Below are 26011 nucleotides of genomic sequence, written 5' to 3'. Positions count from 1 at the left end.
AGCCCTTCTCACTGCATTGAAATGCCACCTCAATGTTTCAGTAAGGTTTTTTAGTCAAAATATATCACAATTCCCTTGTCACGAGAATTGTACGTAGGTACAGTTGTCACTTCTAACGAGAAATTGTTTGCTTTTTGAAAAGCATAGAATAATTCGATCCAAAGCATATACTTACAAAAAGACAAATTAATTAATATCTTTACGATTATTTATGAACCACAAGCCAAGCTAGGCTACATAATACACCAGATACGTACTGTATATTATAAGCTACACGCATTGAACGCGCAGTTCTGGAAACGAGCAGGCAAACCCATTATAGAGGAAAGAAAGTTACCAAATACCCCATTTGAAGAATATACAATAAAATTCGATCAGGTCTCTTGGTCTTTTCCTAATTAACAAGTTCTAACACGTTTTTGTTATCTTGGTTTGTTAATTTTTTTCCTTTGTCTGATGTAGTTTTTTCCTTTATCTGCTGTATTGTTTTGTTTGCCCTTTGGGCTGTTCCGTTTGTTTAATGAAATATCTTCATGGCCAAAACAAAAAAACAAGTTCTAACACGTTGGAGTAGTGATACCATTTCTAACTTAAAAAAACAGATTAAATAGGTTATGATGTGAGGTGCTATCTGAAACATATAAGTCTAACTTAAGAATAAAATATATATATCTCAGTACTTAATTAATATACTTAATAATAAACAATTATCATTTATTTAATTAATGTTGAATAATTAATATATCTTTGTGAGTTTTTTTTTTTTGGCCAAAATATATCTTTGTGTTTGATTCCCTAGATTTCTAGCATGACATAATTTTATCTTTTGAATTCAATCAATAAAAAACAAAAAAACCTACATAAGAGCATGCGCGCCGCATTTGAACTCTAATGGTGGAGAAATAAAGAAAATTGATAATGATCGATGAAATGACATGGGCATACATTTTCGTATTTTAATGCTTGTGGTGTACCAAAGGCATATATATCACACAAATGAATTAGAGAGTAGGTACTACGCACTGTCACATAGCTAGCTAGGAACCTTCGCAGAAGCTCCCTCAAACCAATCCATATCAAGCTTCCAGAAGCGCTAAGTACAAGTTAGCCGACGGTTATATATGGATGCTTACCTTTCATACCTAATTTACAGCCTTCACGATCTTTTCATGAACTAGCTAGAATTTACTGACAATGGGAGATTTTTGTTTTCTGTGCGATTTTGTACGTTTCTCTTGGTGACTATAACAAGATTAACACTGCTTTGTCCTATAGATAAGCCTTCAGGTATAACAAACATATCACGTGTTCTGCATAGTCTGCATGTGTCAAACTAATATGTACTGCATGTATATAGGGGTCGGCAATGGGCCGGGCTGGGCTAGCCTGGCCCAAATTTTTTGGGTTCGGGCCGGGCTCGGGCTTGAATTATAGAAGCCCAATAGGGCTTTCGGGCCGGACCGGGCCGGGCTTGGGCTTTAATACACAAGCCCAAGGCCCGTCCATCGGGCTTTGGCTTGCGGGCTTGGAGGGCCGGGCCGGGCCGGGCTAGGCCCGAACGGGCGGCCCAAAATGGGCCCAAAGCCTATTTAGACACATATATATCTTCAAAAAAAAAAAAGGATTTTGGCTATATTGTGATTTGAACATGAGACCTCACATAACAAGCTTCAACTCTCAACCAACTGAGCTGACTAGTTTATTTGTCAAGTTTGTAAATCATAACATATTTAATAGCTCTTTCGTTTATTTACTTCAATAAATTATTAATATACTTATTAAGTTATTATATAATACTATTATTTTAGTAATAGTGTAATACCATAAATAATAAACTTTTAAAATTATATACACCATTACAACTATAATAAAACATAAATGTACATATATATTATTATATATTTTATTACATATTTTTATAAACAAACGATGCAATTGTGTTGTCAACGATCCAAACCGTTCAAATTTTAGTTCCTCACTCAAAGATAATTTGTGCAAAAAATTAGCTCAATCGGAGATGTCAAAGTGACATAATGGTGGTCAAATTAATGAACGATCGTGGTTTTTCTAATGATCATCGAATGGGTAGATGAATTTCGATTTAGCCGATTTTTTGTACTGATGATCTTTGACTATGAATATAGAAAATGAACAGGTCAGATTGTTGAAATCACGTTGTGGTCTTCATAATTATGGAAACAATAAGGTTTCAACGGGAAAATTATTAGAATTATACTCTTCAAGTGTATTTATATGTAGAAGCTCACATATCGATCTTGTTTTCAACGATCCGAACCGTTCAAGTTTTAGTTCTCCACTCAAAGAGAATTCTTGCAAAAAATTAGCTTAATCGAAAATGTAAAAGTGATTTTTCTAAATGTAACGGTGGTCGAATTAATGAACGATCGTGGTTTTTCTAATGATAATCGAATGGGTAGATGAATTCCGATTTAGCCGATTTTTTGTAAGGATGATCTTTGACTATGAAAATAGAAAATGAACGATTCAGATCGTTGAATTAATGAAATGACAATTGTGGTTTAATAACTTTAATTATACTTGTATTATAAAAGTTGTATATACACATATACATTTATATTTTATTATACTTGTAATGTTGTATATAATTTTAAAAGTTTATTACTTTATTATTTATGGTATTACATAGTTTACACTATTACTATTTACTAACATTATAGTATTATATAATAACTTAATAAGCATATTAATAATTTATTATAGTAAACAAACAAAAAACTTATTAAATATGTTATGATTTCCAAATTGGGCTTTGGGCCGGGCTTTGGGCGGGCCTAAACGGGCGGGCTTCGGGCGGCTCATGGGCTTCAAGGGGATGGCCCAAGCCCAACCCAAGAGACTTTCGGGCCGGGCCGGGCCGGCCCAATTTTCGGGCCAAATCGGGCTTCGGGCCTAATGGGCCGGGCAGGCTTCGGGTGGGCTTCGGGCCTTGGGCTTTTTGGTGAGGCCTACATGTATATACTTGTTGACACTGTATTTGCTTACATAAGTAGCTTCTTTGGACCTATGTACAATACTGAGAACAAAAATCGTGAACTGGGCAGTGGGCACAATGTTACAAATTACAGAAGGTGGATAGAAATTTCCTACTATACTATATATTTAAGGACAATAAACTTTCCAAATGCCCTATATATTTGAGGCTCTACACTGTCAATTGGGCCAAGTTTCGAGCTCAATGCTTTTACTCAAGGATGTTATTGCTTGAAGGTTTGCTGACTAGCTAGTTGCTTATAAATATGGGTAAGAATTTATGGTCATTTTGCCTATTATGTACTATCCATGAATGAATATGCATATTATATTGCATAATATATATATATGTGTGTGTGATACTCTCCTTCAAACTTTTCATTTACATTTTGTTGAGAGTAATGTGGAGCAATGTCTCACATCGAAAAACTATAGCTTAGCATATGTGCTTATAAGTTTCGGGCCTTTTCACCTATTGCCAATTGGTTTTGGGTTGGATGCTCTAATTCTATCATAGTATCAGAGCTTAGTTATCCACGTGTAAGGTCCAACGGCCACACGTGCTCCCACGTCACCTAATATAATTTATTCACGTGTAAGGCTCAAAATCTTGTCACACGTGCGGAGCGTGTTGAGAGTAATATGGAGTAATGTTCTACCTCGGAAAACTAGAGCTTAGCATATGTGCTTATAAATTTTGGGCCTCTTCACTCATTACCAATTGATTTTAGATTGGATACTCTTATTATATCGCATTTAAGAAAACCAGTGTGTATTGGTTATGTTATGGTTACAAGTTGCTTTCACGTACAGCTTCTTACATCATAATTAAGGTCTGCCTCAGTGCCCCCTTTATTTCAAAGTAATCATTCTGCGCGCAGAATCATTTCAATTGATCCTTCTTTCCATATTTTGTAATATTCATTCTTATTTAATTTCTCTTATACATCAGCAATATATATATATATATATATATCATTCCTTGCAATATATATCTTCTCTGGAAAAAAAAAAAAAGTACATTATGGAAAATTTATAATCTTTGCTGTCATATATATTGCTCAGTAAATATTTTAGCTAGGTTAGGTAAAGTCGATATTTATTAATTGCAGAAAAGTTTCAACTCGGTCCTTTGTTAGTTGAATAAATTTTTATATATATTAATAGCCCTATACTTATTTAGTTGGTTAATTTGAGAAACCCACTTTCATATATATATATATATATATATATATATATATATATATGTTCTCTGCATGTGAGACAGTAAGAGTACTGTGGCGTGCATATATGTCATTTATTGATCATATATATGCAAATATGGGTGGGTATCAGAAATTGGTGATGAAAAAGTAAAGAAATAATAATAAAGAGCTTGTCATCATCCTCATTAATATAATATCTGCTACATGCAATAGAATTAATGCATGGTATGGCCCAACCTTCCTCTATATAATATATGTCGACCCTTCCAATCTATTTAATTGAGAATAGGCACATACCCAAATATGTACACACCACATGGATGTCTTTGGAACCTTAGACACACAGCTTCCCGGAAGCTTCCTCCAATTTAATTATGCGAATTATGGACTCAACGTCATCATCACATCGATCCTTGCATGATTTTGTAGGGCTCATCATGAATAGTTATATATATATAATTAATAGAGTAGTTGTAGAGACGCTAACTATTATCTCATTTCTCTAAATCCCAACTAATATGATAGTATTGTATTTGTTCTATGACTGCGCTGCGCCCACTTTTACAACAAATAAGAACCTAACATATCATTTTGATGAATAAAAATTAAGATAATAATTTGTACCTCAAATATTATATAAATAACACTTTTGGTTGAGGACGGAATTGTAGTTATGGCAGTAATGTCATGAGCATGGGTGTAGGGACAAACTTATCGTAGAGCTGCAATTTCCACGAAATTTCCTCTGTCAGCAACCGCTAGGGTTGATTGGCTAAATCATTTTATAGCAGTACTACTGTCACACTCTGATATGGACCATATGGTTGCATCAGTACTTGGAGTTTGGTATATGAATTCATGTAACCCTTTAAAGTCAGTTGTAGTTTCAATTATATGTTTGACTGTACGTACTTCTATCCCATCATGATCAACGATCAGACAAATTAACTTTGAGTGATTAATTATTTCCGCAGAACACTTTGCGGCCACAGATACTCAAATATCAATTCGATCTGTATATATTTGATGTCGACGGAGATTTTGGCCGACACTACATGGGGTCGGATGCATATTAATTTCAATATGGTTCAAAGATTTGCTGAGATCGAGTACGAAATTCTTATACGGAACTTTTGGACTGTGAGCATGTGCAGTCACAAATGGGTAGATTCACGTCAATAATTATATCCTGATGTAGGATCTTAATTCGATAATTTTATGTATTTTTTAGGGTGCTTTAATTAGAAGGCTAAAATAAGAAATAAAGGTAAGTCAAACTTTAGCCGGTCCAAAATTTAAGTAAAATTTAAGTAGAAACTTACATTGTTCACCGAATACTCGACAAACCCACCAAGCGATGTGCAAGTGCAAGCTAAAACATGTATTTACAACTTAAAACATGTTATCTGCAAATTAAAAAGACGTATTTGCAACATAAAAAAGTAATCTACAAGCTAAAAAGATGTATCTGCAACCTAAAAATGTGCAGATATGCTACATCAGCATCAGCCGAGCTCTCAAGCTATCGAGCGCTCAGTAGTGTATTTTTCCGTCTTTGCTCGCGCGTACATAGACATATTAAGTTGGCCAGGTTTGTAGTTAAAGTTTTTTCAAAACTGAATTTATGAATATTTAATTATTTTTTATTAATAAATATGAGATTTACTAATACGAGACACACTTAAGTGGATTTTACTGTTGGAGTTGTATGCTACTATGCTAGTAGCTGTGAAAATAAATTTTACTCTATAATAATTTATAGTCCTAATTTATATTATATAAGTTGAGAATTCACTGCTAATAACATTAAGAATTTTTTTTTTATATAAAAATCCACATCTAAAGTAGTGGACCTGATTTTACCTGGATGATAGACGAAAGTGATTAAAATGGGAATAATATCAAGAGTGAGGCTATGCAGACTACCATCAGCTGCTGAGTTGACCACCTTAACATATTTTGTCCAACTTTTTTTCTATTTTACCCTTTATTGCAAAAACAAGATAAAATCACCCAGATCCATTTCGTGGTTATCTACCGAAACATCCACAAATACTCGGCAAATAAGTGTCGAATAAACACAAATATTTCGGCAGATAACTGTCGAATGCCTTTTTCATTTATATTTTGTGGTTATCCACCAAATAATCTACCAATGTTCAGCAGATAACTGTCAAATAACTATAAATATTTCAGTAAATAACTGTCGAATGACCCAACGAACACAATTGAAATTTTTTGTTTTAAGAGTAAAATTGAAATTTTGAAATAGATTGGTCAACTCAGCAATTTAGGTCGGTCGGAATAGCACTGGCCTAATATCAATGCATGAGCTATATTAGTAGTTAGCCCACTCTCGGTTGAGATGGTACGTACAAGGAGTGAAATTTCGCCGAAATTTTCGTTTTTTTGGGATCCCGAAATTTTATCACATAACCACGAAATTTCAGTAATATTTCGCCGAAATTTTCGAAATTTCACCGAAATTTCGGTAAGGTTTCAAGTGCAATTTTGTAAAATGTCGGCGAAATTTCGTCGAAATTTCGCGACTATATCTCTGCCAATCTGCCCTTCGGTCATCCACATCACCTTGGCGCCGAGAAAGTCGTCTTCGATGGTCTGGCTGTTGGGGTCGAGCTTGAGGACGATCTCGTTGTGCTTTTTGCCGGTGATGAGGTGGGGGAGGAGGCGAGCGACGGCGCGAGGTTGGCTGAGGAAGGAGGGATAAGGCGAGCGGGCTGGCTGGGGAAGGAGGGAGGAGCAAGCCGCAGGCGCGGGCGGCGCAAGGAGTGGGTTTTGGTCGCGGGAGGTGGGCGCAGATCACTGGGCGTCTGGGCAAGGAGGGAGAAGGAAAGGAAGAGTGGGCGTCTGGGCTCTGGGGGAAGAAGAGAAAATGAAAGAAAAAAGGAGGAAGGTCACGGGGGATTGGGGGAACTGGGGAAGAAGAGGAAAAGGAAAAAAAAATAAGAGAAAAGAAAGGAAAAGGAAAAAAAAAAAAAAAAGAGAAAGGAAAAAAAAAAAAAAAGAAGAGAAAGGAAAAAAAAAAAAAAGGAAAGAAAAAAAAGAAGAGAAAATAAAATAAAAAGAAAAAAAAAAAAAGAGAAAAAAGGAAAGAAATTTTTTTTTTTTTTTTTAAGGTAGATTGAGATTTAGAGTCTTTAGGCAATTGGAAAGAAAAAAAAAAGGTTTGAAATTTTATTTGGGGTTTGATCTGGTCATTTTGGTGTTTCGTTTAGTTGTAACTTGTAAACATAAATTATGGAAAAAAAAATTTATCCCCTTATCATAAAGTTTCATTTCCTTAATGTTTTGGTTTTTCAATTTTGATAATTTGTAAAATTGAAATTTTAGATAAACAGTTGTCGCCGCTGCTCCCATCGGATTGGTTCTATTTTAACCCAATTCGACTTAATTTAACTATTGAAGACCATTTTCAAGTTCCTTTGAGTAAACTTGCTACTTTCCGTTGCCACATTGGTGATTTATTCGTGTAATTTTATTATGTAATTATTAATTAGTGACCCAATTTTTTAACAGTATTTGTCTCCAACGCGCATTATATTCACCTTATATCACATGAAACCTACTATATAATTTGGTTTCTTTAATGTTTTTTTATCAATGTAGTAGATAATATGTTAAATAAGCATATGGTCAAATTTCATTCAAAATTTCCGTATTTTGATAATAATTTCCGTCGTTTTTGTCTAATTTTGTCGAAATCGAAATTTTAATCGAAATTTCCTCGAAAATTTCCTCGAAACCGAAATTTTACTCCTTGGGTACGTACGTATTTTATAGTTTTGTTTTGTTTTTTGTTTTTAACTTTAAAGATAGATATTTAATAATTTGACTAGTAATATACTAGTCAGTTACCACACAAATAGTCCCTTATCATTATTAATGAAAGATTTTGATAGAAGGGACCAAATTAACAAGCATCAACATCAAGTCATTAATCCAAACCGGCCTAGAAAATTTTGTAGGCGATTTGGTTTGATCAATCAAACAAAAGAATAGGTTACTGTTTGGAAGTCAAGAGAAGGAAGAAAAAAAACAAAAGGTCATATATTCCAAAAGATATAGGAGAGGATATGCTATATATATGTTGATCTTTACTATCAAACTTATCAATTACCACCATATTACGCTCTCTATGGGCATATGGCGAGTGCTACAGTGTTGAGGCTTTCCAATTAGGCCTTGCAGTCCATCGCAAGCCCAAACAACTTTGAAACCTCCAAGGTGTTTGATAGTTTTGTGGACAAGCAAAAGACAAAGCCCACTGTCCCACACTTGGACCCATGAAAGATCAATCCTGCACTCAAATTGCTCTGACTTAATTCATAGGATGTGAAATTGTCAAAGCATGCATGTAGTAAGTAATAAAATTTAACTAATTAACTAATTACCCGCCTACTAAGCTCTGAATACTGCTTTCATTGATGAATTCAGTCTTAAGTTGCTATTTGTGTGGTCTGTGGAAAAGAAATTATAATCTATATATGTGGAGGGCATTGAAAATATCAGAATATAGTGGCTTTCAATGGTCAATGGTGACCAAAAAAATCAGAACTCTATAAGGGTTGGTGTTTGTTTACTGTGTTCTTTTTAAGTACTCACCAAGGGGTGCTTCGAATACGAAAAAGCAGATTCCGATAGCAATGTAGCAGAAGATGAGAACCAGTCCTTTCACATAATGGGAAGTCCCATCCTATAAAATCAAGGGTACAAGAAGACTTCAATATAAGTGAGCCAGAGAGTGATATATCATAGGAAGTTATATATGCATGTATGTATGATTGATGTGAATGAAACTATTACCTGTAAAGCAATGGCTGTGGTGATCACTGCTAGAGCAAGAGACACAGTCTCAATGAGATTGAAACTGATGTCCATGTTAATGCCCATTATCCAAGCAACAAGAACACACAATGGGACCTGAGTCATAATTAAAAAATAGTTCATTTTAATGAATTTTACATAAATTTCAATTTGGAAAGAATGCTTCAAGGCCTACAGTTTTGGGTTTTGATTATTATAAATTCTAACCCCAAACATAGAAATCTGAGTTGCAGACCCCAAAGAGACTCCTAAAGATATGTCCTGCAATTGTGGAAAGAGGAAATATATACGTTATTGTTGCCCAAAAGAATGATTAAATGTTTAACAAAAGGCCACTAAATTAGTATTGCTCACCAACTTGTTCTTGAGAGCAAAGATGATTGACCCTGCATGCTCTGCTGCATTTCCAAGAATTGGTACCAAGATGAGGCTGAGGAAGCTGACAGACAAACCTCAAGATTCTGATGCATCCTAATACAATTCGGAATTGCAGTGAATGTCACACTAAAGTTGCTTAGCTGTGCACTGAGAATTAAGTCAAGTAATGCATAGATCATCAATTACTTTATAATAAACTCTATATTGAGGTGCTTCACTCTTTTGTGTGGTTTTGAATGAAGGCTTCCATGCCGTTCATCATGGCATGGATTTTGCATGCAATTTTATTATTATTATTTTTTGGCTTATTTTCCTGCATATGAATGCTTTTCTTGTATTGCACAAATTGTATTCTATACACTACTGAGAGGGTGGAATCATGAAAGTACAATCAACATTGCACCCAAAGAATAAGGAAAATTACTTGGTGTGATTCGAAAAAAAGGCGGTGAGTCCACAATTGGAAGAACAGGCATGCAACATAAGCAAGTAGCATTACAATACTAATGGCCCTTGAGAAGTGGAGTGTTTGGTCTGCTATTGATGCAGAGTCCCCAGCATACTTGAGCAACATTGGCAGCATGTGGCAGAATGTGCCTAGCAGTAGAAGGAGCGTGCAAGTTCAGATTGGCCTGTCCCTGATGATCAAACAATGGCATACAATATAAGTAGTAAGTTATGCAGCAACATGGTTTAGATAAATTGAAAAGAAAGTTAAAATCAGAAAATTAATATATGAATTGGGTATAAAGGTTATGATGAGGGTCTCTCACTCTTTCAAATTTTTGCTCCCCTCTGAGGTTGGCAAGGCCACCACAGAAAAGGGAGGTCCCAAGGACCAGAAGAAGGTTTGAAAGAACTGAACCCAAGAGAGAATACTTGAGCAAGGCTACTTTGTTTTGGCTTAGAGCAGATATTGCTATAATCAACTCTGTGGCATTACCAAATGTTGCATTCAGAAGCCCCCCAACTGCACACAACCACAAAAATAGAGTGAGTCTTAATTCTGTCAAATGACAATTTCATAATTCAGTCCCAATCCAACCAAAAAAATTTTAAAAGAAAAAATGGAAATAATATCTGTGGGACCAGTGTAGTATGCTACTTGTCTGCGATTTTGAATACAAAATACCAGTGCCAAATGATTAACAGTAAAAAGTGTGTAATTAGAAATTGAAAAATGTCTGATTAATTGCATATTTGTATGCCTTACTCTGTGAGAAAGCTGACGCGCTCAGCAAGTAAGGTTAGTCCAAGTAAGCTCATAGAGAAAACCCAGGGCTATCAAAAGAAAAAACAAAAAAGAGTTGGAAAGGACTATTAGCTATGCAAGGAAAGGAAAGAAACCCATCCTTAGTTATTAGGCCAAACTTCATTTTTGTTTAATCCTTATAGTTTAAAATGTTTCCATCAAATTTCTCTAATTTACTTTAATTTGAAATTAAGGCCAAATTCATAAATATTAATCCATCAATTTTTTTTAGGATTAGATGGCATGGTGGCTCTACACTCTATGCGAAATGATTAAAATACACATGCTCGATCATGTTAGTCTAGAGCCATCACGTTGTTTGTCTCTAGACCAAAAGTGTAGTTTGGCCTATACTTTAACTAATCTTCCTTTGGTTATGGGTGCATCTACTGATCTATATTGTATATGGTCTAAGCATCAAGAAACAAGCACTCACCTATCCAAAGCCATAGTAGACGGCAAGAAAGGCAAGAGGAATGGTGGGAAGGAGAACCGAAAGCTTAGTCCCCAGAAGAACAACCTGAAGATTAACCAGCAACTGCCTAAGGTGCCCATTTCGGACACTATCAGGTAGTACTAGTTTGGGGTCCGACTTTTGCGCAGTGAAGAAGATGACATTTGCCATGCTTTGCCTCCTCACTCGTGCCCTTGGTGCTGCCATTTTCCAAGAGGCATTCTTGGGAGGAAGCCATGTTTGGTGCACAGCCAATACTGAAACACAGCAAGGCAATTCTGTACGTCTTAATATTCAAGTGGTTCCTGTTGTCTAGTTTCTTTCAGAGAAACAAGTTTGGCTCTTGGTGTAAATTGAACTTCTCACTAATTGTGAGAATTCATCATCGTGGACCATGAAAATTTATTATCCCGGACCATGAACGAGAAAAGTATGTAACGGTATATACTTTGTGTTTCTCTTATCGCCCTATCACGTGATGAAAAAGATAGACACATAAAGTCTGACACCCGGAATTTCACATCTTCACACACCTTTAGAGTAAACAGAATGCTAAAAAGATAATAGATAAGTGAAGGCAGTGCAAAAATTGTGGCAAAAATAAGAGTTACCATGTTGTCAAATATACCTAGTGATCGAGCATAAAAGTGAACTCTGCAAGCAATATATATTATATGTTAAGAAGAAATCGTCACACAGAGTGAGCCTGATGTGGGCTTAGTGTTCTCTCATGGTAGCTACCAAGATGTGGAGATGATTACAACTACAAGTGAGGCATGGAGTAAATGTCTTCTTCTAAGATTCCATCCATCCATTTCAGAGAGCTGAAGAAGCACTTGAAGCTGGAAGGTAAAGGGTGCACAAGACAAGCCTACCAACTATCGGTCCATTGATTTAATGCGAATGTGTCATGCATCTGATCTGAGTGACATTGTTTTCTTTTGTGACACATCATGCTACGAAATTACTACCTAAATTAACTAATTTAGGAAAACTCCTATATATATATGAGTATGCTGTATGCATAGTGCACATCTGCATATGTATAGGAAAATTCTACCATAACACTTTTTAACTTGATGTTGGTGGACTCACTTAACTATTCAAGATAGATTTTCTACCGTCAAATGTATTCACACCTAAAAGATATTATAAATTTATTGCTCGTATACGCACACATGTCATTCAATGAGTATTATCATTCAAAAAAAATTGGTATTATTTCCAATTCTTTTGCGCATGTACAATAAAACATGCCTTGTATCAAAATTATTGTGGCTAAAATATTTCATACTTAAAAGAAACAAATAAAGTACTATAAAACGTGTTGGAGATGTTCCAAATTCGAAATCCAGATGAGTATGGAATGATTAATTAAAAATCAAAATAAATAACACATGTTGATCCACTGACCTTCTTCTTCTGGCCTCGGCTGGATGCTATTTCCCTAGCTTCTCCCAAATTCAAGCAGCCACCACCCTCTGCCTAAACTTTTAGCCAATTTTGGCAGCTGCTGGTGCAGTGTTTCTCCAACAAAATCCCCCTTCTAATTCTCCGTGCAAAGCAACTCTCAATTTGGGATCATTTACTATCAAAATCACCTCCACCATAATCTGCACACTTTTACCTTGATTGCTTTATTTGTTTTTTCTAGTGTTATGGTAATGACTTGGTGGGAATTAAGATTAACAAATTTTGGGTGCTCCTGCTAGATTACCTCAAATCTAGGCCATAATGCTATTTTTATCTTCTTTTTTCATTTAAAAATGCATAGCAAATATCTATATTATTATAATATTTTTGAAGAACATACATAAAGGTCCAATATACCCAATCATTGTTAATAGATCAAAAGACTAAGAATGATATAATCATTTTCCAAGAGCCTTTCTGCCACTTCTTACATCCAATATGCAATTGCAGATAAATGAAACTTTGAAGAAGATATCAGCCACCAAGAAAGATTACAGATGGCCATGCTAATTTGGGACTTAAATGGCTACTTCTCAACCAAGTATAGCTTCTACAAATTTTCTATTTGGCCAGCATTGGTAGTTATTTGTCTTGGTTTGATGCAATACACGCGGGACCCCAGATGCTTTACTTCAAGACCAGCATCCTCACAACCAGTGAAGAAAAGCGACTCGTCCTCTTTTCCAATTCTGCGTCTCCAACTCATTAGAAATGCTGGCCGGGGCAAACTAAAAATTTGTCCTGTGAGCAAGGGTAAATAAGAATAAGCAAAGGTTTAGAGTCTACTACATAAATTAATAGAATTTGACAGCATAGTACCACCACTCTGCTCCTCCTTTGGTCGATGCTGTGCTTTATTATCTTTGGGCTTGTAAGATTTGAGGAGAAACAAAAGAGTTTTTATCAAATTTGCATACTGTTTCACATCTGCAAGCAGTAAAGAAGAAACAGTTTGCATACTGTTACTACTGACAAGTGCAGCTCCATGGAGATCAGATTACAGTCAAGAGGACATGTAGCGGAAAAAAGATTTTGACTCTCCGGGAACAAAATTTTGAAAAAGAAAATATTTGGATTAAGTCAAACAGAAACTTACACAATAAGATATCACTAGCAATAACTAGGTCCCAATCTGGATCAGCAGTCGGGAAACTGTCACCCCATGTATCTGAAAAAAACAGTATTCATGTAATGAATTTAATAAAATCCTACCACAAATTTCAAAATCAAACTCAGTCAATCAACTAGCATTTCAAGAGATAATCTTCTCCTCTGGCACAGTAACTCAGACCAAATGAGATAAAATGCTAATGAGTGAACAAACTAAATGGTATGAATTACTCATGATCCATATGTAGAGATTATGAAGCCACTGTATGGCAGATCCCATGACAGAAGCACCAATATCAAATTGTCCTGAGAGACCTTAACAGATGATGATAGATATCTAATTTTAAAAATATATGATGCAAGCAAAGTTTCAACTGATCACAACAATGAAAGTTGAAAACCAAAATAAAAAATCTAATGACATCAATTTATGCAATTAGGACCGCGAACTTTAGCCTCTAGAAGTCTTAGAGTAGGTAAAGAACAAATGCTAAATGACTAAGTCAGGAAAATAATGACTCACGCTTTATGTGAGGAAGGACAGGTGTAATTCCATTTACCCTGCAGTTATGAGCTATATTATCTTCAATTTCCTGATCATTATAGTCTGATGTAGTGATGTCAAGATTAAACAATCGTCGTAGAAAAATGGCCAAAGCACCAGTGCCACTGACAATCAGTAGAGAACCAACATCAGCAAAACAGAAATCAAGTCATCAAACTCAAAAACTATCAGGAACCCCAAGGTCACTACAAGCGGGAAAAGCAAGAAAAAGAAAGCATTCAAGTATTCCTGCCATGTCAGGAGTGAATGATTGCACTCACAAATGAATGTGAAACCGTTGAGAAATACCTGCCCAGTTCAATACAATGTCGTCCTTCAATCGATGGTTTGTGCTGAACTAACCATTCTGCAAATGCAAATGTCCCAGGCCAGAGTAAATTGGCATTCAGCTGATGAAATGAAAATTCTCGGATGATCAACTCCTGAAACAAACCAAGATAATTGTTTTAAAGAAAGTGAAATCCTGTACTACCAAACTCCACAAGCAAGAAATTAAACTCGAACCAAAAATACCAAAAGTAAGAAACCAAATATGATATTTTAAGCATGACACCCTTCTGAAAAAGAAGGGGGCAAAAAAAAAAGGCAGTTTCACAGCTTGAATATGATGGCCAATGGAAGGCGAAAATAGCTGTTGTAAATTAGCTGCTTTTAAATACTACTCTGTGAAGTGACAATATCACTAAGTGTCCAATGCACAGAATTGAATGAATATATACTAATCCATATAATATGATCCACCCTTAGAACAACTGGTAAATATGAATGCAAGGTTGTTTCTAAACTAGAATCGAACATGTAAAAGTACACTCTTAACATGTTTGCAAAACTCCGTTTCATTAGATAATCGTTTGATGACCATATAATATGATCCACCCTTAGAACAACTGGTAAATATGAATGCAAGGTTGTTTCTAAACTAGAATCAAACATGTAAAAGTACACTCTTAACATGTTTGCAAAACTCCGTTTCATTAGATAATCGTTTGATGACCACTTGCCATGTTTTGGTACTATCTGCAATGATTACCGATTACAATTATACTAAAGCTCAAATGTGTTTCTGTTACCAGCACTTCTCACAGCTTATGAAACCATTTGCTTATCACCATCCACAGAACTTTGATGCGGAAACTTAGAAAAAATTCAAGCATTTAAGCTCAAAAACTGAAAAGAGTGATGTCAAAACAGGGAGGAAAAAACAAAAGAAGAAAATGTGAAGTGTGATCTTATAAAGATGAATACAAGTGGCAGAAATACAATTCATCCTTGAACTAACAGATACCAAAAGAAAAATGACAACATCTATATACAATTAACAAGAGATTAACAGTTAGAACCTATGAAAGACAAAATTTTGTTTCTGGGTATTGACCATATAAAGGAATAGACATTACCATCCCAGGAAACTCGTGCCTCCTTTCTACATAGCTTTGCTGGGCCTCTGTGCTTTCCTCACCTGCAAACAAGACCCAGTTCGTATATGTTTCACCAACCCAGCTAAAACTGAGAGCTCCTCAGAGAGAGAGAGAGAGAATACCAATGGAAGTGTCATCCTCGTCAAGGAAAAGCGAAGATGGGGAAAAGAGGGCTATGTCCATTGTCTTTCTTCTGCTCAGCAACTGAACCTAGGAGGCAAATCTAGCAGGGAGTAGGGACTACAAAAACAAATTGTGTACCCAAAAAACAGTATAATATCAGAACCAACCCTAACATTTTTTATATTCTTATTTTTGCCTTGTAATTTCAGGATATCATAGCAAGACCCCATTAGACTTGGGAAATTCTCCCAAATTCCCAATGACCCAATAAAATTCACCATTTATGTTTTTTGTTTTTCTTTATAGTGACATAACCATTTAAGTTATTTGATAAATGTAGATTTCGGATCGGTGACCTGTAAGTGTTAAAATACTTGATTAGTTTGGGAATGATTTTAAAGATTCATAACAACGAAAGAATGAGCCATGACTCATGAGAATCAATTTTTTTGTTTTTAAGTTAATTAATTTTTAAATTTGATCATTTATTTTAAGTAAAATTAACACTTTTTAAAATTTATAGAACACATATTGTTGTAGCACGGAGTTACTAGATATATGGTGAGGCTATCATATTTATTATTTAAGACTTTTTCAACAACAATACCTTAATTAAAAAACAAAAACTCTGGCCAAAAACAAAAACAAAAACAAAACTTAGTGACCACGTGGCAAGCAACGTCCAACGTTTTGTCTATTCTTTGGTCCTTCTCGGCCGTTACGAGTCCATATATGTAAGTATGTACTCGTCAGTGAGGAAAAGGATTCGCAACAAAGAGTCCAACTCCAAGTGAGAGAGAGAGAGAGAGAGAGTCACTGCGTTTTAGAGATTGAGTGAGAAAGCGAGAGAGATGGTCGGACCCCTAAGACCTCAGATTGTGCTGTTTGGCTCGTCCATCGTCCAGTACAGTTTCAGCAATGGAGGATGGGGTGCCATTCTTGCTGACTTGTATGCTCGTAAGGTACTTCTTCTTCTTCTGCTTCTTTTGAATCCCTCATATGATTGTTTCAATTCCCTAAACTTTTATCTTCGCCTCTATGGATTGATTGGATATGGAAGAACGATGTTTTTTATGTAAATTGAGCGTTTTATTCCACTAAGATTAATAAAAATGTTTTTTTTTTTAATAATTGAGATTTTTATGTAAATGAATCTTTTTCTTTTTTTGTGGTGTTTATTCACATTAACACTATTATGTCAAAGATATTAAGTCTCATGAGCTTTCATGTCGAATAAGCTCATATGGGAGCATTAATCTTAGTGGTGGGTTCCACTAATTTTCTTACTAATTAATCCCTCCACTTTATTGGCATGCACATATTCCCATCTTTACATGCATTGATGCATGACCTTTTTATCTCCAATATTTGACCCATTTCTGTTCACACATGGATGAACAGAACCTTTATTTATTGTATCTTACCGAAAAAAGTAGTCAATTTGTAGCCATAAAAGATGTACGTTTCTGAGTTTGTATAGGCTTCTACAGTGAAACTCATAATGATATGTAGTTCTAATTACATTATCTCTTTTATGAAGACTGAGGACGATTGGGATTTTTCTAATTTCATTTACAGAAAAGCAAGAGAAAGTAATATATTTCTAGTAGTTATAGTTCTTATAGGGAAGCAATTGGACCACTACTGGGAGAATTTTGGCAACTGGGGACACCAAACCTTTATTCTAATAGTACCAACCAACAAGCAATTGGACCACTAATAATACATGAAAAGTTGGCCTTATCTGAAAATTAAACTACATGTGAAAGTAGTTTAATTTTCTGGATGGTTTTGTTGGTGTACATGATCAGGTCATGACAGCCACATGATTAGTTTGTTTCTCTGTTTAAGAAAACAATATTTGTGTAAGAACAATATGCGTATGCATGATTGGCATGGCTCTTCATATTAATTAATTGCATATAGTACATCTTTTTTATTTTAAAAGTGTTCGGTTAGTTATATGCAGAAATGTTGAGCCGTGTACAACTCATTTGTTAAGATCATTAGATTTTTTCCCAAGGCTTTTGATATCTTTCTTTTTTTGTTGCGTATGACTTAATTTCTTCTCTTTTCCCAATTTAGATTTCGTTTTCCCTTCCCCACTAGGGTCTCTAACTCTACTTCCATGGCTAAATTTTTTTATCTGTAAGTTTTCTTTTGTCCCTCTTAAGAACTTTTAAAGCTAATCTCTTCCTTCTTTGTCAATATCTTTGTTGGTTCATACCCTTTGCTGTAAAAGCTTGCTATCTATGCATACATATTTTTTGGCTCTTAGAACAATTCGGCATCCCTTTACACTTTAGATTAGTCCAATTCAGTCTAGTCCAGTCCTCTTTAATTTCTTCTTTTCTTCAACTGTACTTGACATTTAGTCGTGTGCAAATAATTGAAGTTGTTCGTTGTACTGGAATGACTGCCATTTCAAGAAAGAGGAAAAGTGCACTGATAAGAATATTGGTGGCCAGTGTTTTAGTCCAAGGTTACATCTTCCCTTTGTCCTCCCACTTTTAGACAACCTAAAGCCTAATATGGCAATCCACTACTTTTTAATGTCCTGCATAAAGTTCCATGTTAATGGCACATCACTGATCTTAATCTTTTTGGGCATAGGCGGACATACTGTTGCGAGGATACGCTGGTTGGAACTCAAGGCGTGCTGTACAGGTTTTAAAGCAAGTTTTTCCAAAGGTACATTGTATATATAGGAGATTGAACAAGAGATGCTTCGTCCTAATACTTACTGTAGTTTGATGCTGAATGTTGTGTGATTACATTTGACATCATATAGGATGCCACAGTTCAGCCATCGTTGGTTATAGTCTATTTTGGTGGTAATGATTCAATGCTCCCTCATCCATCAGGCTTAGGCCCTCATGTACCACTTCCTGAATATGTAGAAAATATGAGGAAGATTGCTATCCATTTAAAGGTAATCTATCAAACTTGTCAATGGCTATGGAACTAATCAAATGGGTATGTCCCATTTCTAGAGAGTGTCTTTGCTATTTGGCTTGATTTCCTCTCTGATTAGTTTTATGTAATGCATATTCTAACAGATATGTTTGGTTGGCAGAGCCTTTCAGAGAAAATTCGCATTATCTTTCTTACTGCTCCTCCTATTAATGAGGAACAAATTCGTGAAGCATTTAGGTGCTTATGATGTTGATGATGATGTATTTGTGTCTTCCTTTTTCTTTTCTCAGTCCTAAGAGCTTTTTCTCTGTTTTTTTTTTTTTAACCTTTCTTAACCAAAACCAGTGACCGAGTTGGGCCACTGAATCGAACAAATAAGTCCTGCCAAACATACTCTGATGCTTGTTTAGAGCTCTGCCGAGAGATGGATGTCAAGGCTGTTGATATCTGGACTTCAATTCAGAAAAGAAAAGACTGGTCAACTACTTGCTTTACGTATGTTCCATTTCGTATTGTACTATGGGCAATTTGTTAGATTTTGAATGTTTCACTTAGTATGTGTATTTGCTTTATGGTTTGAAGTAAATATGCAATGCTCTTGGCTTTACAACTTGGTCTGGTACTCATCCTTGTCCAGGGATGGAATCCATTTTACATCTGAGGGGAGCAAGATTGTAGCGGAGGAGATACTCAAGGTCCTTAGAGAGGCAGACTGGGAACCCAGCCTACACTGGAAGTCACTGCCACCAGAATTCGGAGAGAATTCACCTTATGACCCGGTCGGTGTTGATGGAAAAACCATGAACGTCTCCGATGACAGCTTTGCTAGACTCATGCAATGGGGAATTGAGGATTAAGCATTGAGAATTAAGACATTATACATATTTACACTGCTTTCATATTCAAGTGTTCAAGATTGTTAAGCCTGTCAGTAACAGTTTAACAACCTCTCTCTCCTCCAGCTCTCTCTTCCAAAGTCATAATTGAATAATATAATTTTACTACTACGAGATCCTTGTCAGAATTACAAATGCCATTGTACATTCTCAATCAGAGTGGTTTGAATAATTACATTTGCTTCTTTAACCGTGAGAGTTAGGGATTGCGTCCAACCAGCCTCAAAAGTAAAATTCAGTATGCAAAATTTTGAACTTACTAGCATAAACTATAAAGCATAACACATGTCCACAAATACATGAAACTGAAATGGCTGCTCATACAACATTTTGTTCTCAACGGTTATGTTACATCAAGGGTAGTTCTAGAAATTCAGTTCAGTTTCCACATATGCAAAGGATAACGCGAATACAAAGCCCAAACCAATTTATAACACAAAAAGTGAAAGTTAAGGAATAATACATACAAAGGGTGAGGAACAACCACAAACAACAGCGGTGGCAGTAGCTGCGCTGACCATGCCCCTCCCCCTACACTAACCCAATGCAACTCGGATGATATCTGCCTACTCCACCAAACCTTTCAAAATATATCAAAAACTAGGCCATATGCATCCGAATATGAAAATCACTCCGAAAAGAGATGCTAAAACTGAGAATTCCAACATCTCCAGTTGGATGCATGCTGTTCTAGGCAAAACATAACCTAAGAGGAAAGTTGGAACCTGCCGCTAGGTTTTTTTCTTCTCCATCCCTGAAATTTTAAATATACAAAGAATACCTTACTTTAAGATGCACATTGAAAAAGAAAAATTAAACAAAATAGAAAATATGGTTCATATACATACAAAGGCAGCATAGTATAAGAAGGTCACTCCCGCTAGGACAACAAATGCAATTTGGAACACATTGTACCTGCAATGCAATAACCAAATCAGTAAAACATGCATGCGTAATCAGAATGAATTTCGATGCAAGAAGGAAAGAAAGAAAAAAAAACTCACTTGTACAAAAATCTAATTCCACGAAGAGATTGCAATGTGTGGCCAAATATTTCTTGTGCTGCAGTTGCTTGAGCATAGTATGCAAATGCTGTGGAGCAGAACTGAATCACACTGAAACAGTGGAAACCAACAATAATTACAATCGTAATTCCAAGAAATCTTTAAATATAAATTTTCTATGAATGACAATATAATAACCTCCAGTCATTTTGAGAAAAAATTTATATTCTTCAGAATATTTCCACTAATCCTACAAATAATTCTTAAATCCACTGTGCATTCTTCCACTCGTTCTTTAAAGGTGCCAACAGCTGATGGCAACCATAGGTAAACATGATGGAGCTATGGAGGCATCAATCCCATGTTGTGCCACTAAGCCACAATGTATGGAGAAATGAATATCCCATGCTACTTGACTGAGATAAATTACCAGCAGCTAGGCATCTCAAAAGCCAACATTTAAGAAAAATGCAGATTCCATTGTTTTCCCCATGGCCAGTATTGAAGCAATGAACTGAAAGTTTTCATGGTACAGAAAATAGTATACTTGATAAATTGGGTGGGATGTGGGAGAACTCATGATTTTAAGATTCATAATAAACAATGACAAGCTCTAATGCAAAATATTTCCATCTAGCAGTACACCATACCAAACCATGACCATGCACAGTCTTCATTTACTATGCAAAAAAGAAGCAGAAAGGACAAAAGATACTAACCTGATGGAGCAAAGGAGAATAAGTCCCACATTAAATAAAAATGAATTCATAAGAGTAGCTCCCCACCTGAAACGAGTAAATTATTTTATGAGCAACCAAGCCTTCTGGTGACAAACAATTAAAGGTGTACACAAATGTTATTGAATAAATAAACGCAGAAAAAACATTACTTCATGGGATGAATAGTAATGAAAACTAATTTCATCCCAAGCATCATTGCCCCAGCAATGACTGAAAGCAGGAGGTAGAAGCAGAAGAATGCAAACGCGACAGTGCCCAAAAGACCTGGTGAGGAAGAATAAGCATATCAAAACCATATGCATTAAGAAAAAATTATAAGAACATAGAGGCAAGAGAAAAATATTCTGAAAGTACCCCAAATATCATCAAGCTTGATGAAAACCTCGTTCAAGAAAGAAGAAATTGGAGGCTTGATCAATAGATATATGACAATATGAGCGATCCAAGCCACTGAAACAATCAATCTGAAAAACACAGGCAAAAGGTTTTAATCTGAATAAATCTTGTCAAGATCATTAAAAAAACTATGACACACAAGAAAATGAAAACTACATCAAGTGCTTAACTTTCTCTTCCATTCTTATCTAAAACTTCACTCTCCCAAATATCCATCTCATTTCAACCATCTCAGGAAGCCAACACTATGTAAAGCATTAAGCACTCATTAGTCATTACATGATTAAATGAATAACATTGGCACTCACCCTAAAATTCCCAACACAAGTTTTGCCAAGTAGCCAAGAACAGTCATAGCCCAAGCAGTCTCAGCCTGAACTGAGGCAAGAAGATTAGAAATAGAAGGGAAAAAAAAGTTTAATGTATATGGAAAGTCAACAAGTCACATGTTTCAAGTCCCTTACCTTCTCCCCTTGAGGATACATCTCTTCTAGAAGTTTTACATCTTCTTCTAATTGAAGCAACTCCTGTGAGGTTATGCAAGCAAGCATTAAATAACTTTCAATGACAGTAAATACAAAGCCAACCATCATATTTAAGAAAATAAATTATATTCTTCCTGAGGAAATTTCTGACATCCATTAATGCTTCATAGCTTATGCTTGGGGTCTAAAGGATACAATATGAATCTCTTTTAAGCACATCATTTGTGTCACATGGTTACATGATGCATACAAAAAAGCAAACATAAAAGCTGTTGCCTCAGTGTGAAACGAAATTTTACACTGTAGTTACAAGGTATATACCTTCTCTACTGCCTTCACATTTTTACGCCATTTTCTACCCTTAGAACCACTTCTTTCTTCTTGATGGAGTGCATCGGCTGCTTTCTTCAGTTCTTTTGCTTTTTTACCAAGTTCGGTTGCTTCCTAGAGTACACCAAGAGAAACTATCCATAAGCAATCACAACATGCATATATTCATCATCATAAACTTTTCACACACTATAGACAATGAAGTAGTACCTTGATATACTGTGACCGAGTAATAACAGCCTTTGGACGACGGATAAATGAAAATATGAGTCCAAGAGGTAGACAAGCAATACCAATACCGCCAAATATCTGGAAAATATAGAAGGATGGTGGTAAATATACATATTTTTACTATAGAAAAGTAGGATAGTAAAATGCAAAATCTATATACTATTTTTTCCTACAATGCACACATACAAATAACATCTATAAACATATATATAGATACAAACATACATGTGCATACATACATATTATCTTGCCAAAGGAAAAGGGCAGTCTAATCAACTCCTGGGAGACATTTTGCTCCCCTGGACCATACCCAAGTAAAATACATATTTATCAAGGTGATAAAAAAGAGAAACTGACCTCTTTTCATCCTCTAGATGTACTTGGCAATCATAGATTCATAATTATCATATAATGGGCACCAACACCTCAGTTATCACATATATATATTCAAGTACAACATAAACATGTAAAGATTTCCAAGAATGAACTTACAGAAAAAAGTACGGATCCAACAATGGTAGCAAGAGCAACTACATATTCTGGAAAGGTAGTACGCATTGTCCATGTTTTCTCTGACGAATCACTTGCAGAATATGCAGAGCACTGTACAGAAGAGAGAAGCATAAGATAAAGAAAGCACCAAAATGAGCAAAGACTCTTTAGTAAAATAAATATACCAACTGATAACCTCACAAGAGAGTAAGTCACTCCAGAAAGACCAATTTGACGCAGATGCAATCAAATACATGTAACAAGAACGAACCTGTTTTGCACCATTTATACATTGTTGACCACTAGAAAACTCCCATGAACTAGGAAAGGAAGTTGTGGAAGAAGAAAGGTGCCTAACCGTAAAATCCACCTTTCCAACTAGCCCTGATATACCATCAAAACCAGAGTGTTTTAACAAAACATGTGCCACAAGAATCATAAAATTAACCAAACAGAAGCATAACATCGTAAATGGAACAATTCTTTCCGAACAATGAACCCACAAGACAGACAGAGATCATAAATAGAAACAATTCTTTTAATGCAGAGAAAGGGGTCCAAATGAAAATGATAATGGCTTGTACCGAAAAAAGAAATGATAATGGCAGCGAAGAACTAACCGTATAAGATGCCGAGCACGAGAGCGCACACAATCGCCGTTGTCACCACCCACAGCAACGCGCTTTTAACCCGCTGTCCGACACTCCTGCACACAAAAACCAGCACCAAAATCCCAAAATCCCAAAATCACACACCAATTTACAAATGCCCAATGCCAAGCTGAACAATACAAACACCTGCATTGTATTTATACGCCAGAAACCCTAGAAGTACTTACTTGTCCTGGTCCCCTTCGTAGTAGAACATAGCGAAGGGGATGATGAAGAACACGAGCACGGCGTCGAGGATGTAGATGGCGAGCCACAGATCCTTCATCGGCAGAGTGAGATTGCACGCGCCGTTATATATCGCGTGACGACACGCCTGACGGTTCGCCACGTCGGCCGGTAGCATCAGAATGGAAATCGCGGCGACGGAGAGCCCCAAAACGACGACAAATTTTGGGAAGTAGGCCTGGTTCTTGTCGTCGGGGTGCTGGTAATTGACGAGCAGATAGACATTGAAGACGAAGACGATGATGCAGAGGATAATGGCGACTATGACGAGAGCGAGATTGAAATCGCCCATCGTGCCCTCTCAGCTCTCGATCCGAATCGAGTCGAATCGAAGAGATCGATAGGGTTTCAGAAATTTGGATTTGGGAATTTGAGTGCGCGATCGTATATCGTATACCGTATATCGTCGATCTGCGCTGGTTTTGAAAATTGCAGAGGTTGAGCCGTTAGAGAGAGGAAAGGTTAGGCTTGGTTCCGGGGAGGAGGTTTGTTGGGGTCCGTTTTGACATTTGGAGAAGGAAATTACATTTCTGTCCTTCAAGTTCGTGCGACAAGGGACAGGTAGTTTGGGTGTTATTGTAAAAAGCAGAGTTTGTCTGTGACGAACATCAAACACAGCCTGTCGATAGCGAGGCGAGGCCGGTTCGAAACATGTAACTATGTAAGTAATCGCTCGTAAGCTCCGCGATGAAGAAAGCGTGTGACTTCCCTTATTGCAAGAATCTTTAATTAAAAAAGTGAGACAAACTTTTGACCAAAAAGAGAAGATTCAATAATTATTTATTTATTTTCTCGTTTATTCACAAAAAATTATGCTCAAAATAATTGAATGAAAAATTAACAACAAAATTGTTATCAAGGAAATTTATATTAGATCAATAGTTAGTTGATAATTTTCAATAATGAATTAAATCGTGATATGTATGGTATTATGTGAGAAAGGGTGAGATCATGGTTATGATTAGAATAGATGAATGATTTTATTCTAAGTAAATTAACAAAAAAACTACAAAAAATTGTAAATTTCACTTAAAAATTCATACAAAATATTTATTGATTTTTAAAATAAATTATTAAAAAGTCTATTTTAGAGCCATTTGTACAAAAAAAAAACTCACCTAAAACGTTTGAAGGATAAATAGGTCCACTTTTTACAAATAAAGTTTACATTTTGTACAAATGAGTCCACGTTATTTTTTTTCCATTAATTTTTTTTAAAAGTAAATGATTTTAAAGTTTATCTTACAATCCTTAATGATAAATAAATCTACTTAAAATGTTGTAATGACAAATAGGTCCATTTTTTGACAAATAAAATCACATTATAAAAGGTTTTGTATTTTTAGTGCCAATCTTTTGCCACTATCGAATAGTGGCAATTAGTAATAGTTATTTTGAATTTTATATTTTATGTTTGTTTTATTAGTTTTTGACATGTTTATGTAAGAAAAGACATAAATCATATATATAAGTATTATTTTTATATAGTTTCAAATAGCCACTGTGAGTGTTAAGCTCATTAAAGTGGGCTAGACCGGAGGTGAGCCATCTTATCATGGGCTTTTATGTTTTGGACTATTAAAAAAAATTGTAAATATTATGTGTCTTAATACTCATATGTTGAACATTTCATGTTATCTTGAAATTTCATCTTTACACTCAATTGCTCAATTATTACACTCATGCCAATAATTTAAAAGCGATCTTATAAATCAAGGAGCAGAAATACTCAATATCATATTCGTTTAGGATCCTAACCCTATCTATCTAAAATAAGGAGAAAATCAGAG

At 35.6% G+C, this 26011-nt stretch overlaps 3 protein-coding genes and 1 pseudogene across 4 annotated transcripts; 1 reads left to right on the top strand and 3 right to left on the bottom strand.

Annotated features, from left to right (window-relative positions):
• Positions 1-8321: 8321 nt before the first annotated feature.
• Positions 8322-11384, bottom strand: LOC147281447 (vacuolar cation/proton exchanger 3-like; annotated as a pseudogene). Its single transcript, XR_015122826.1, has 11 exons — positions 11129-11384; positions 10654-10721; positions 10524-10549; positions 10214-10413; positions 9865-10078; positions 9417-9533; positions 9270-9323; positions 9042-9158; positions 8841-8931; positions 8630-8695; positions 8322-8535 (listed from the first exon to the last, which is right to left on the bottom strand). The product of XR_015122826.1 is annotated as a vacuolar cation/proton exchanger 3-like (transcript).
• Positions 11385-12953: 1569 nt separating this feature from the next.
• Positions 12954-15951, bottom strand: LOC147281446 (S-adenosyl-L-methionine-dependent methyltransferases superfamily protein). Its single transcript, XM_086247814.1, has 7 exons — positions 15835-15951; positions 15692-15753; positions 14583-14716; positions 14253-14398; positions 13716-13787; positions 13439-13546; positions 12954-13360 (listed from the first exon to the last, which is right to left on the bottom strand). The coding sequence occupies exons 1-7, from the start codon at positions 15893-15895 to the stop codon at positions 13170-13172; spliced, it is 774 nt and encodes a 257-aa protein (XP_086103940.1). The 5' UTR covers positions 15896-15951; the 3' UTR covers positions 12954-13169.
• Positions 15952-16636: 685 nt separating this feature from the next.
• LOC147281445 (GDSL esterase/lipase WDL1-like) lies at positions 16637-19758 on the top strand. The gene is made up of 6 exons (XM_086246461.1): positions 16637-16797; positions 18449-18526; positions 18627-18767; positions 18912-18988; positions 19097-19246; positions 19389-19758. The coding sequence occupies exons 1-6, from the start codon at positions 16687-16689 to the stop codon at positions 19606-19608; spliced, it is 777 nt and encodes a 258-aa protein (XP_086102587.1). The 5' UTR covers positions 16637-16686; the 3' UTR covers positions 19609-19758.
• A 175-nt stretch (positions 19759-19933) lies between these two features.
• On the bottom strand, positions 19934-24817 carry LOC147281444 (LMBR1-like membrane protein). The gene is made up of 14 exons (XM_086246460.1): positions 24164-24817; positions 23946-24031; positions 23597-23709; positions 23326-23436; positions 22813-22911; positions 22594-22716; positions 22252-22314; positions 22096-22160; positions 21746-21855; positions 21541-21655; positions 21371-21436; positions 20652-20762; positions 20496-20562; positions 19934-20401 (listed from the first exon to the last, which is right to left on the bottom strand). Exons 1-14 carry the CDS (start codon positions 24511-24513, stop codon positions 20354-20356), a joined length of 1527 nt encoding a protein of 508 aa, XP_086102586.1. The 5' UTR covers positions 24514-24817; the 3' UTR covers positions 19934-20353.
• Positions 24818-26011: the final 1194 nt, after the last annotated feature.

Source organism: Dryas octopetala, chromosome 6 (genome assembly GCF_963921425.1).
Source record: "Dryas octopetala chromosome 6, drDryOcto1.1, whole genome shotgun sequence".
Lineage (NCBI taxonomy): Eukaryota > Viridiplantae > Streptophyta > Magnoliopsida > Rosales > Rosaceae > Dryas > Dryas octopetala.
The sequence above is the reverse complement of the archived record's forward strand: the minus strand, read 5'-3'. Positions and strand labels throughout refer to the sequence as shown.